This window comes from Mesoplodon densirostris, chromosome 3 (assembly GCF_025265405.1).
Source record: "Mesoplodon densirostris isolate mMesDen1 chromosome 3, mMesDen1 primary haplotype, whole genome shotgun sequence".
In the NCBI taxonomy this organism is placed as follows: domain Eukaryota; kingdom Metazoa; phylum Chordata; class Mammalia; order Artiodactyla; family Ziphiidae; genus Mesoplodon; species Mesoplodon densirostris.
In genome coordinates, this window is record NC_082663.1 from 49,663,531 (window position 1) to 49,676,879 (window position 13,349).

At 39.3% G+C, this 13,349-nt stretch overlaps 1 protein-coding gene across 1 annotated transcript in view; it reads left to right on the forward strand.

Moving 5' to 3' along the window:
* ZSWIM6 (zinc finger SWIM-type containing 6) overlaps positions 1 to 10,235 on the forward strand; it is a 209,653-nt gene extending 199,418 nt beyond the window's left edge. Inside the window, exons 10-14 of the mRNA XM_060092921.1 lie at positions 1,495 to 1,630; positions 4,705 to 4,862; positions 5,500 to 5,663; positions 7,638 to 7,719; positions 9,360 to 10,235. Coding sequence (XP_059948904.1) covers positions 1,495 to 1,630; positions 4,705 to 4,862; positions 5,500 to 5,663; positions 7,638 to 7,719; positions 9,360 to 10,222 — 1,403 coding nt within the window. The 3' untranslated portion in view covers positions 10,223 to 10,235. The remainder of the gene's footprint in view (positions 1 to 1,494; positions 1,631 to 4,704; positions 4,863 to 5,499; positions 5,664 to 7,637; positions 7,720 to 9,359) is intronic.
* The last annotated feature ends 3,114 nt before the right edge of the window (positions 10,236 to 13,349 follow it).

Consider the following 13,349-nt stretch of genomic DNA (forward strand, 5'->3'; position numbering starts at 1 on the left):
AGGTCAAGGCCCCTATGATCTCATTTAACCTTAATTACCTCCCTAAAGGCCTTATCTTCCAGTCACATTGAGAGTTGCGGCTTTAACATATGAATTTGGGGGGAGGGCAAACATTCTATAATATAACAAATAATCTGGCCTCATTATATGAACTAAAGGTAAAACTGTAATGCCTTATCAGCTTTTGAAGAATATCAGATCGCTAAAACATTTTTAAATGTCTTAAAGACAAAAAAAGAAAAAAAGTTTAATAGATTTGATAAAATTAGAAATCTAGGATGGATTTTAGTTTGTCTAGGTAAAAAAATAAGTTATTTACATGACTTTCAAAGTACTTTAATAAGGAACAATTCAAAAATACTAACCAAAGAATAAAACAATGAAATTTGAAAACAACTTCTGTTAAAATGATCTAAAATGTATCATGCTCCTACTCAGTGCCCAATTCAGTAACTCCTCTCACCATTTCCTCTGAACTGCATTTCTTGCATTCTAAACTCTTCACCAGACTTATTTTTCTCATGGAAAACAAATGTATTATGTCCTTTGAGCAGTAGTGTCATGATTCATAATTCTAGATGTTACCCAAAGGTGACATGGAAACTAATTTATAAAACACTTCACAGTGACAAAACCTCACAGCACCTAAGCGGAAAGTAGTTGAACTAACCACTGTGGTTTCCTTTCAAAATTTATTTTAAAAGTTGGTGTCGTCCTTCTTAGGGTAGCACCCAGAGAGCACACAGGGGAGCGCAGCTCTGCCGCATGCCTGTCACAACTTACTAAGACATGAATTTTGACAGTTGAAATACAATTTTACTTTTAAAATTGGTCTTTTGAAGCCCAAATAGTGGTAGAATCAGTTACTTTTTTTTTCTTTTGCCTACGGTGAGTATTATTCTGGTCTTTTATTATTAATCCTTTATGAGAATTAATATCTATTTCTGCTTATTAGAAGCAACAATATTTAAAGTCTTTGTATCGGGATTTGTGGTTCAGACTCCTCCCCATCCCTCCCCCTGAAACAGAGAACTCTTTTCTGGAAACCTGGCTTATTTGTGCCCCTAAGACTGACTGGGGCTGGGGCAGATTCCAAAGTTAAGCTGTAGAGTCATCTGTGTATTTGAAAATCTGGATGCTCAGATATCACACACTGAGATAGGGTCTTTCTTAAATTCAGTGAGGTTTCCTGCTTTGGAGTGTTTATTTCTCTGAAGCAGTTATAATGTGAAAAAGTTCTGCCCCCATAGTTCTGTGATTCTCCTTTTAGCTGTGGCACAGGGAATTGTTCCTGAAGTGAATTTGATATCGTATACTCTACCCTGTAGAATCATTTTACTAAGAATTGTATTCGTTTCTACTATGTCACTTAGATTACATTCTTAACTAGATTAGCATTGTTTATAACTTTACATAAAAAATTTAAACTATACTTTACAAGAAGTCTTAGTTCCTTTTTTAGGAATGTAAAATGTGTATACTCTCTTCCTACAGCCGGACCATATAGTGGTTTAGGCGAAATAATCCATCGGGAGAGCGTTCCAATGCACACATTTGCCAAGTATCTCTTCACCTCTCTCCTACCTCATGATGCTGAATTGGCATACAAAATTGCACTGAGAGCAATGCGGTACGTATTCACAGCCCCGCCGGGCAGAGGCAATCCAAATCCCCCACTGGGAAAAATGGCTGTTAACTGACTTCTCATTCATTCATTTTTCTTGTAGGCAGCAGAAAAACTAAAACAAGCTTCTTGGGTTGTGGTGGTGGTGGTTTGTTGGCTTGTTTGGCTTTTGTTTTAAAGTAAGGGAAGGATGGTATTCTTGTCTGCTGTCACACTCATGTTCATGGTGGCTTTATCCTGCTTTTGCTTGAAGCTAGAATTTGGGACTAGAGAACAACTTCAGGCCAAGTTTAACCACAAGGCAGCAACAGTTGAAACCTTCCTAAATAACGTAACTGTTTAGACAAAAATAGATTTTTGAAGCAGTGGTAAATAACACGTATACTTGACTGAATATAGTAATTGAGAGAGGCCTTCACACCGGCTGTAATTACACATTCCATCAGTAGCTCAGGAAAGCCATTCTAGCACCGAAACACCTTTATGCTCCACTGGAGGATGAGAGAAGATGGGAGCTGTATCTAGTGTTGAAGGCATCGCTATCTAGGGGTCTTCCAGGATTTGTTCGCCTCAGCTTTGTTTCCATCCGCCCCTCAGTCCCTCCTTTTCAGTAATAACAATTAGAACACATTCTCTGCTGCTGACCTTTCTGTTTTCACCATCCTTTTAAAAAGTCAGTTCACAAAATAATTATTTTTATCACGAATTTGTTCTAGCTGAATATTTTTTAATGAACTCAAGATTAAATTTTCCAGTCTTATATATAGCCTTTTAAACTTTAAGTACCTGAAAGGAATATCTACCTTTCTTAAAACATGAGCTTTTTTCCTTTTGTCTTTTTTTTTAATTAACACACTTAAAAAAAATTTTTTTTTATTGTGGTAAAAGTCACATAATATAAAACATACCATTTCAACCATATTTAACTGTACAGTTCAGTGGCACTAAGTACATTTACATTGTTGTGCAACTCTTTAATTAACACTTTTGTTAAAGTGCCGATTAGACCCTGTTATTGCCACCTAAAGACAAACCACCTACACACCTAAAAGCTTGAGGTGCTGGAGAACAGTTTGATTCCACAGAAACTTTTCATCGAAGATACTATCTCTGCAGCCAGTGTAATGGATTCAAAAACAATGCCTTTCCTGTATGAGTATAGCTTATAAGTTGCAGGAGGCCTCTTTTATGCAGCAATAGAGTGTGTTTGTATTTGTGTGTGTGTATATGTGTACCTGTGTGTCATTGTGTATTGAGGCTGACATCCTTTAATTTGACATGTTTTCCTTGGCAACATGAAATCTCATTAACATATCAGAGAAACCTTAAAAGTTCTCTCGTCTGTTTTTAAAATATCAAAAAATAAAATAACTAACATAAGCAAAAGTCCCCCACCAAATTACTTTATACCACTTGGTTTGTATTTTAGAGCACAATTTTATAAGTACATTCCTATTCCCATTTTGGGAAGCTGAAATGGAAGTTATCAGATGAAGACATGTTCAGCTCTGTACTTACTCAAATCCTAACAATTCTGCTCCTGTGGTAAAGGGAAGGATACTGTTATGATGCCACCAGATGCTATTGCTACAGTTACTGTAAAGTTTAAGGGTAAAATAGCTAAGGTTTCTCTGTGGTTCTGGCTCATGTGAAGGTATCTTTCAGGTGGGGAGGCTTGCTTTTCTAACACTCACAAGCTCATTTATGTCCACCCTTGGTTGCTGCCCAGGCAGTTCGTTCACGGGGGACACCAGCAGGACACAGGGGAATTGTTTTACACCTCTTCTCTTCTGCCTGCCACACGCCCTCAGCCAAAGTATGGCCATGGGAGGGAGGTGGTGTGAACTACTAGAGCATCTCAAGGCAGCCAGGGGAATAGGAAGGAAAAGAGACAGGTAGCTTACTTGCCTCTTAGTCTTTCTAGAAAGAGAGGGGAGATACTGAAGAAGGGCATTTTCACAATCATTTTCTCATCTTTCCAGGGACGTTGACTAGTGTGCTCTACAGCAACTCTGGAAGGATCTGCCTGTGAACATAGGGATAGTCTGGGTTTTTAAAAAGCTAAATAGCAACCCCACCAAAATTCTTACTACTGAATTGCCACCATCTAATGCTAACATCTCTGTCCCTAGATAAAAGGAAAAGGGAATGAGGGATTTGGCTTACCAGAGCAATAATTGCTGTTGGGTAGGGCCCCAAGCCCAGCATCACACCCTGACCGTGCTAACTTCTCCTGGTCCCCAGCTCTTACTCCACAGTCCCTAACACTGGTGTACTTGAGGGAAGGTCAGTGTTTTGATGATTGTAAAAAAATTATTGCAGTTATAGCTACTCTACTAATCTCTTTGGTGCTTATTTATATTTGGAAGAGACCGCCAAGCATGTGCTTTGTTTCAATAGTTGTTCTTTATTTGTCAACATATTCTTAAAGATACATTGATTAAAGTAAGAAATCATGCTGAATTTATGCAAGACTGTCAAGGGACAAATACTTGGATCATTTGCATCCATCATCCCTGATATAATTGATAGAACATTTTCTAACTACAAATTTCTGAAGTAATGAGGAACTAATTATGCAGAAAGTATGAATATATGGAAAGAAGTCATTTTTGTTTTACTTTCCCTCTTACTTTGTTTTAATAAGTTAAACTTATTTGTCTCAGCTATACACTGATTCCTAACGGTTGTAATCTCAGTTTTAAATATCCACTTGACTATCAGTTTCTTTTGATTTTTAATTTTTAATGAGTGATAAGATTCAGAAATTTTACAGTAGGTAAACATTAAGACTTGTGTTTCAAACCTCTCCATTGTTACATGTCTTAATTTCCTTGAATGTTGCCGTTTTCTGAATGATGCTAAAGAAAGGAAACCTCTTAGGGTTAGGTGATGGGCAATTAACGAGGTAACTTTAGCATCCAGACAGCAAAGTGTAGCTGTACCAGCTCTTCCCTCACCGAGGACCCGAACAATCGCTCCCAGCATCTACCTGCTCCTCTGGCTTCTGGGCAGTCCCTGTGGCCAGGGTGATGGACAAGTGGTAACTAAGAGCCGCCTGCCTTGTCTTGTCATTACAGGTTGCTAGTGTTGGAATCCACTGCTCCAGCGGGAGACCTCACCCGTCCACACCACATGGCATCCGTTGTTCCCAACCGGTACCCTCGTTGGTTCACTCTAAGCCACATAGAATCCCAGCAGTGCGAGCTGGCATCCACTATGCTCACTGCAGCCAAAGGTACTGGGTTGTCCTGAGGCCTCATGATTATTTTGTTAGTTTGCCTTTTTATTTTAAGGGTCATGTTTTCCATCAGATTCTCAATAGTGGTGCTTATGTTGTAAGGGATCCTTTTCTTTAGATGTTAGCTTATGAAGCAAAACAGGTGCTACTCATTTGAGCCGACATTTTCCTTATTTAACTGCATCATTAAACTTGCTGCTGGCAGAGTTTGGGTTTAGTTACCATGCCATGTAAATGGTGGGTGAGCTTCAGAGGCAGATTAAAAAGTTGGGTTACATTTCTTCTCCCCGAAATATTCACCAGAAATAAAAAAGCAGGAACCTGAGAGAACTATTTGCTGTCTCACGTTGGTTCTGGTTCACATGAGCTTTTAGTCATGAGGGTGTGTCTCAGTGTATCTTTTTCCTGAAGCTGGGATTCACAGACATGCAATAACCTTGGGACACTTAGTTGTAACATCTGTGCCATCCATGAACATTTCATGTAAAGTAACTTGTACTTTGTGTTTTGTTCCTTTTTTAACTCCGTGTGTGTGTGTGTGTGTGTGTGTGTGTGTGTGGTTGTGTGATTTTTGTTGTTGTTGTTTTGCTTTCCCTTGCTTTGCTTTGATTTGGTTTCCCCTTGTTCATTGCAGGCGATGTTCGGAGGCTGGAAACAGTATTAGAATCCATCCAGAAAAACATTCACTCCTCATCCCACATCTTCAAGCTTGCCCAAGATGCATTTAAAATAGCAACTCTCATGGACAGTTTGCCAGACATCACTCTTTTGAAGGTGTCTCTGGAGCTGGGCCTGCAGGTATGTGACTATGGTCTTTCCTGGAGCACCAAGGACTGCTAAATAAAAGCATCATCCTACGGTGTTGCTGTTTGTTTGGATTTTTTAGTGCAGGTACATGACTCTTTGGTGCACAGATCTGTTAGACTTCAGGAGAGCACTGTGCTTCGCAGTTGTGGTCATTCCCACCTGAACCAGACTGCCGCCTCATGTGTAGGACTGTACCTTTAGAAGCCCTGTTTGTGTCTTTCAGTAAAAAATCATCTTCTGTATTAGAGCCTTGACATCACTGTTTCTCCTTTAATGAATTGAAGAAGAGTTCTTCCTATACATGGCTTAAATAAAGCTCATGTATAATAACGATTCATTTGTTAGGGTTAAATTTTTAGAGGAAGTACGGATATTTACTGATGTTTGCATTTTCATGATAGATGGACAGTTCTGACTCCTTTTTTATAACCCTGAGAAAATTAGGGTAAGGGGGGGTGCTTCCCTGGTGGCGCAGTGGTTGAGGGTTCGCCTGCCGATGCAGGGGATGCGGGTTCGTGCCCTGGTCTGGGAGGATCCCGCATGCCGTGGAGCGGCTGGGCCCGTGGGCCATGGCCGCTGGGCCTGCGCGTCCGGAGCCTGTGCTCCGCAACGGGAGAGGCCACAGCAGTGAGAGGCCCGCGTACCGCCAAAAAAAAAAAAAAAAATTAGGGTAAAGGAAGAGGGATTGGGCCGGAGTCCAGTTTCAGCTTCAGCAGGCCTTAGACATATTACCGAGGACATTTTGAGTTAGTCATGCAGATAGATGTTTGCTTCCTTATAGTATCTGAAAAGATTACTGTATAAACCAGGAACTGAAAAGTTTATATTTCTACTTTTCTCAGGTAATCTCTATTAACAATTGTTTTTCCCTCCATAAAAAGCAGTGAAAGAAATTGTCATCTTCTAATTTTCTAAAGTATGGGGACTAGAATGCCCCAGTTAGATGGTTAATATGGTTTTCTAGTTATGGCTTCTCCTTAACAGTGATTAATAAGGTTAAAGAATTAGACTGTAGAAAAATGCACTTGCCACTAACAGTACTCTACAAGCAGAGGGCATGGGAGATTGCATTTAAGCTATACAATGACATTTTAGAAAGTTTCTTTTAAAAAATAAATTCTTGTTGTTTGGCTTATTTTTGTTATCATTTTCCTCTTAAAGGTATGATGCAGAAAGAACCATTAACATGAGTTTCCTGGGTATTTGGAATTCTGGCAGATTTTTTTGGTAAATGGCAGATTACTGAGAGCTTGCTCCCTGCCTCATTCTTCCTGGGACCCAGGAAGGAATACCATAGGACCTTTCCAAGGCTTTAGGAGTATTATGTCCCTAGATGCTCTGAATCTTAAAAAATGAGGGAAGCAGGATGATATGGTTAATTTTATCTTGGAATCTATTAGAAAGTAAAAAACAAAATTAGATTGCTAATGATGCCAAAGGTGATTTCTTTCTATAGACCTGGGGTTATCTTCTTAATCACCAGGAAGGAACAACCAGAGATTGAAGGGATAACTAAAACAATTATTTTTTAAAAAAACCTCTTTGCCAACTGAGGGTTCCTAGTCAGAATTAATTCATGAGGTGGCTCAGAAATTTAGAACCATGGAATGTTAAAGCTGGAGAGGAGAAGAGGGCGTGGGCTGTGTTCAGTGTGCCAGTCCAGCCCTTGGATTTTGCAGAGGAGAAAAGTGGTCGATTGAGTGACTTGCCCAGGTTGCCGCGTCTAGTCAGTTGGCCTACCAGGAGTAGAACACAGACCTCCTGCCTCCCAGGCTGGGGCAAGGCCAGCAAGGGGAGCTGTGGGTAAGTCCAAATTCATATGCACAGCTTTATTCCAAATAAGGCTCTCCATCCTCCTGGTAGTAGGGAGTCTGCCTAGTAATTTATACTTTGGAATGAATTGTTTTCTTTTTCCATTGACTTAGGGATAATCTTCCAAAACATTTTGTTATCCTGTCTTCATAGGTTATGCGAATGACGCTGTCAACCTTAAACTGGCGCCGGCGGGAGATGGTCAGGTGGCTGGTAACGTGCGCTACTGAAGTGGGTACGTAAATCAGGGGCAGGGGCTCTCCAAGGTGCCTCGTGCTCAGATTTCACTTCTTTCCGGGTACAGAGAAGAACATTTTCTCTTCTTTACCTTGACTTCTCCAAGGCTCCTGCCCCTTCTGGCAACCTACAGGGGCTCTCTTCCCCGAACCCCACCGTCAGCCTTCAGTTATACACACTTGCACTGTTCCTCTCACATCTGTGGGGCTCCAACTCTTACTTAAAATGGATTAAGTCAGGGAGCAGACACTTTTTATTCAGCTGTTCTGTCACACTTAAGGTGCTTTCAGTAACTTTGTGTGATAATCAAGTTTACAGTTTCATATTCCACAGTGACTCTTTGGTAGGCAGCAAACCATCTTTGGAACTAACTTTAGACTGTGGGTTAATGGTTCAGGTCACTTTAATTAAAACAATATAAAGTTATCTAGTTGCACTGAGTTTTTTCTTCACCATCTGAGGGCATTCGTCATAGTATCCAACAGAGAAATGACCACTGGGTGTGGTTTAGGTAAGCTTTGTGAGAATTTGTAGCAGCCATAAGAAGATCCCCGGTTGCCCATACAGTGCAATCTGTGAGACCCTTCAGTCAACTATTTCCCCTCTGCAGCAATAAATCATAACTAAAAAACCCATACATTCCTGGCGAGAAGGCCAACACAAACAAAATGGTGGCTGTTGGAAATAAATGTGGGTTAAACTGTCTTCTTATTTGCATCAGAAAAGGATACAGACCTCTTGCTGAGAAGACACGGCTACCTCAGTGCTTGTCTAAAGATGGACACAGCAGATACTGTAAAAGCATTTTTCTTGTTATTTTTCTTTTATTAATCTATAATGGTATGTTATCTTGGAAAAAGGGAAATTGGTCTCAGTATAAAAATTATATTACTGAAGTGATGCTTTAGTGAAGCAATACAAAGATAATACCAGTTCAAGAACTGCCACACCACTCTCCCTACCCCTGCACCAAGAAATAGGCCTAATTTCTCTTAGATTTAGTACCTGTGCTTTAAATGGCCCACGTTTAGGATTTTCCTACAGCTGGGGCATATTGCGTCTGTGTACTTAAAATGGTTATTTTAAAGACCTTGTCATCCATTTCAAACATCTGAGTCGTCTGTATGTCTGCTTCTGTTGACTCTTTTCTCTTGATTATAGGTCACATTTTCCTGCTTCTTTGTGTGTTTAATCACTTTGTATCGTGTGTACTTTAAACCTACACACAGCTACACAGACCACATAAAAACTCCCCATTTTGGTGAGGGTTGTAGTTTTTCTGACTCAGATTCTGTGGTGGGTAACTGACAGGAGGCCCCAGTGAACTAGAACTCATTAGCAAAAAGCCATTGTCTGAGATGGCAAGCAAGCAGCAGCACAGTGCAAATACCAGCTACCGAGAGGATTAGTTCTTTATTACAGCAAGTTCATGTTCCTTTCAGGCATTTCACTGAATAGCAATCTATAATAACCTTATTCTAAAAGGTTGCTCCCAGGCACATTACCTTACAGGATTTTCTGACCTAGCTTATGTCCTGTGATGGTTAACAATGTAAGCATTGATTATAAAAGTGGAAATAAGGCAAGACCTCTGGGCAGCCTCTCGTCAGTAATGGGGCTTCTCTGTGCTCCTTGCAGGTGTTTATGCCCTGGACAGCATCATGCAGAGCTGGTTTACGCTTTTTACTCCCACTGAAGCCACAAGTATTGTTGCAACCACCGTGATGTCCAACAGCACCATCGTCCGCCTCCACCTGGACTGCCACCAGCAGGAAAAGCTGGCCAGCAGCGCCCGGACACTTGCATTGCAGTGCGCTATGAAGGACCCTCAGAACTGTGCCCTCTCTGCGCTGACCCTGTGTGAAAAGGATCACATAGCTTTTGAGACGGCGTACCAAATTGTTCTCGACGCTGCTACAACTGGTATGAGCTACACCCAGCTCTTTACAATAGCACGGTACATGGAGCACCGCGGGTACCCCATGAGGGCCTACAAGCTGGCCACCCTGGCCATGACCCATCTTAACCTGAGCTACAATCAGGACACGCACCCTGCCATTAATGACGTTTTGTGGGCCTGTGCGCTTAGCCACTCCCTTGGTAAAAATGAGCTTGCAGCTATAATACCTCTGGTGGTCAAGAGTGTCAAGTGTGCAACGGTACTGTCAGACATTTTGCGCAGATGCACTCTGACCACTCCTGGCATGGTGGGACTTCACGGAAGGAGGAACTCTGGTAAGCTCATGTCACTGGACAAAGCCCCCTTGAGGCAACTCTTGGATGCCACAATCGGGGCCTATATCAACACGACACACTCACGGCTCACACACATCAGTCCTCGGCACTATAGTGAGTTTATAGAGTTCCTCAGCAAGGCCCGAGAGACCTTCTTAATGGCGCATGATGGACACATTCAGTTTACACAGTTCATCGACAACCTGAAACAAATCTACAAAGGCAAAAAGAAACTGATGATGTTGGTTCGGGAGAGGTTTGGTTGATAGAACTTGTATGAATGGGGGTGGGGGTGGGAATGGGGGGGACAGTTTGTTTTTACTTGAGCCTGCCTTTGTACCCTTTTTAACTTAAAGAACAGAGCCACACCGGTATTATATGTGTATAGTTATATTGCGTTTGCAGACTAAATTGTCATGTGAAAGTTTGTGTGTTTTTAATTTTCTTCCCTCTTTCTTTCTTTTTATTTTATTATTTTTCTTATTCTTTTTTTTTGTTTTGTTTTTTTGGTTTTGTATGAGAGAGAGGTTAAAAAGGTTTGGTTTACACTGAGTATATGTTGTCAAGTGGCAAAAGTCCACATAGCTCTCCTGTTTTCTGTATACGTTCACAGCCTCAAAAAAAAAATAATTGAAATGGCTTTAAAAACCAAACAAAACACCTCCATCCTGTGATAAGTACCTCGAATGGATTCAGCTTTACTCCTTTGTAACTCATCTTTACATTTTCAGCATATTTAAACAAACCAACAAAACGAAAATACTAATAGTTAAAAGGCTGACCCACGTGGCTTTGCAGTGCTGTTCGTCCAGAAGCATGGCACACAATGCTTGTGCATGTGGAAACTTAGCGACTGTCAACATACATTCTCAGGGATTTATCAAAAAAATAAAAATAAAAAAAGAATGAGAGCATTTATTGTACTGTATATATATTATAGTATATGTCTGAATATTGAAAATATAACATTAACTAATTTATAAAAAATATTCTATGTAATGCAAAATACTTGAAGCTGCAGTAGCTTGGTTTTAAACAAAAACAAAAAAAAAAAACTGAGAGAAAACCTATCAGAAGGACTAAAAGTGCGCCTTGCTTCAGGGTTGGCTCAGGCGGTGAACTTCATGCTGGGCATCTATGCAGAGCCACCTTTTGGATTGCATGGTTTGACTGAGATCTATTGGGAGAAATTATATATGTATATATATTTATACAACTTATGTATACATATATATATGTATACACACAGACACAAGACACACCAACCACAACCACTACACCACACATGCTTGTAACAGGCACTAGAATAAAGAGGGGCAACAAAATACACAGCCAGAGCAGCAAGCCTTAGCATTAAGAATATACAGTATGCCGGAACTGGGGTTCGTGCCTCCTAGCCTAGGAAACTTAAAAGAAATATCCTTTTGACAAAACGCAAAATGTTTTCCAAAACAATTGACATCTGATACATTACGCCTTTGCAGTGAGCTAATAATAAGCTAACCTTTGTGCACAAATAACATTATATATATTATATATCTATTCTGCATAGGTATTTTGACTTTGTGCAGGACAGAAAGTTGTGTAGGTATGACTGTTCTACTTTTCAGTTTTCTTTCTTTTTTTTAAATATATTTTATTTTCTCTAGAATTACTCAAAACAAAAGCAGCCTTCTATCTTGCCTTGTCTTAATGCTTTAAAATAACCAAACTGGAGATCTAACTACCAAACTGTTCATTATATTATTAAATACCAACTTTGGTTACAGTATAGTGTCTTTACTTTAGCTGATGGTTCTGTAACCTTGTGCTTTTTAAAGCAATTTTTATGTTTTGGTGCAAAAGTTGTCCAGTGTCTCTTGTTCCCTTCATTAGAGAACATGCTAGAGGTATGTTTGTAGGTATTTTTGTTTAGAAGAACTATTTCATGCGCTCCATTTTATTTATTATAATAGGTAAAAAGAAAAAAAAAAGGTTGTACTTCATCACCCATGTAAACATGCTCATGAAGTTGAAAGTAATTAAGATTTGATACACTGATATCAATTTATTTATGTAACTAAATCACTGTTTTATAAACTTGTTAATGATCAACAATTTTTGTTTTGATTAAAATTAGTTTTTTGAAAGTTGATTCTGCCTCCTTTATGGTATATCTCTAATTACGCTTGAATTCAGTGATTATGGACGTGGGTGTTACCACATCTCCAAATGTTTTAATACCATATTCATTCATTCGGTAAATATTTATGTACTGTTTTCTAGGCCCTGGAGATGTAATGGTGACTAAAACCAGACACTGGAGCTTACTTTTCTGCTTAGTGGAAAAGACAGACATAAATCAGATAATCACAGAGATAAAATATGGGACGGAAGAGCCAGTTTTTCTTCAGTCTGTACATTTGGTCATTCTTCCCTAATAAACTATTATTTAAGATGCTCAGTACTTGATATATTTATTAAATGCTAAGTTTGTTAGAGGTTTTTGTGTGTGTGTGGTTTAAAGGAAATTACAATATAAGGGGTAAATGCTACATATATATTATAAACATCTGTCCCACCCCATCTCCATCAAAAATCTAAATGCAAAATGACACAAATATGTTTTTGGTGTGTGTGGTAAAACCACATCATAAAACGTACCACCTTAACCTTTTTTTCAGTGTTGTGTGTAGTGTTGAGTGTATTCACATTGTCATGAAACAGATCTCCAGGGCTTCCCCATCTTACAGAACTATATACCTATCAAACAACAACTTATTCCTCCCTATCCCCCAGACCCTGGTAACTGCCATTCTGCTTTCCATTTCTATGAGTTTGGTTGCCTTAGAGACTTTATGTAAGTGGAATTATTACAGTATTTGTCTTTATATGAGTGGCTTATTTCACTTAGTATGGTGTCCTCAAGTTTCATCCGTGTTGTAGCATATGAGAGGATTTCCTCCCTTTTTTAAAGTTGTGTAGTATTCCATTGTATGTGTATACCACATTTTGTTTATTCATCTGTCAGTGGACATTTGAGTTGCTTCCACTTGTAGGCTATTGTGAATAGTGCTGCTGTGAACACGGATGTGCAAATATCTCTTTGATACTCTGCTTTCAATTCCTGTGGATATATACCCAGAAGTAATACTGACAAATATGCTTTTTAAAGCTACAATTTTCAGAATATTCAATCCCTTGAAATATTTTAAAAGTTTCTCTTTGACATCCAGTCTTAAATGTGAAAAGGTTAATAAGTCAATGGGTGGAAGTTAAAATAAATGAATCCATGGTGACATATTAAAATCACATTAGTGCTAAGTAGAAATACAAAAACTATAAAGTGGTATGAGGATTGGTTCTTTTTTGCAAGTTTATTCTTAGTTTTTTGAAAGTTGACATTGCCTAAGG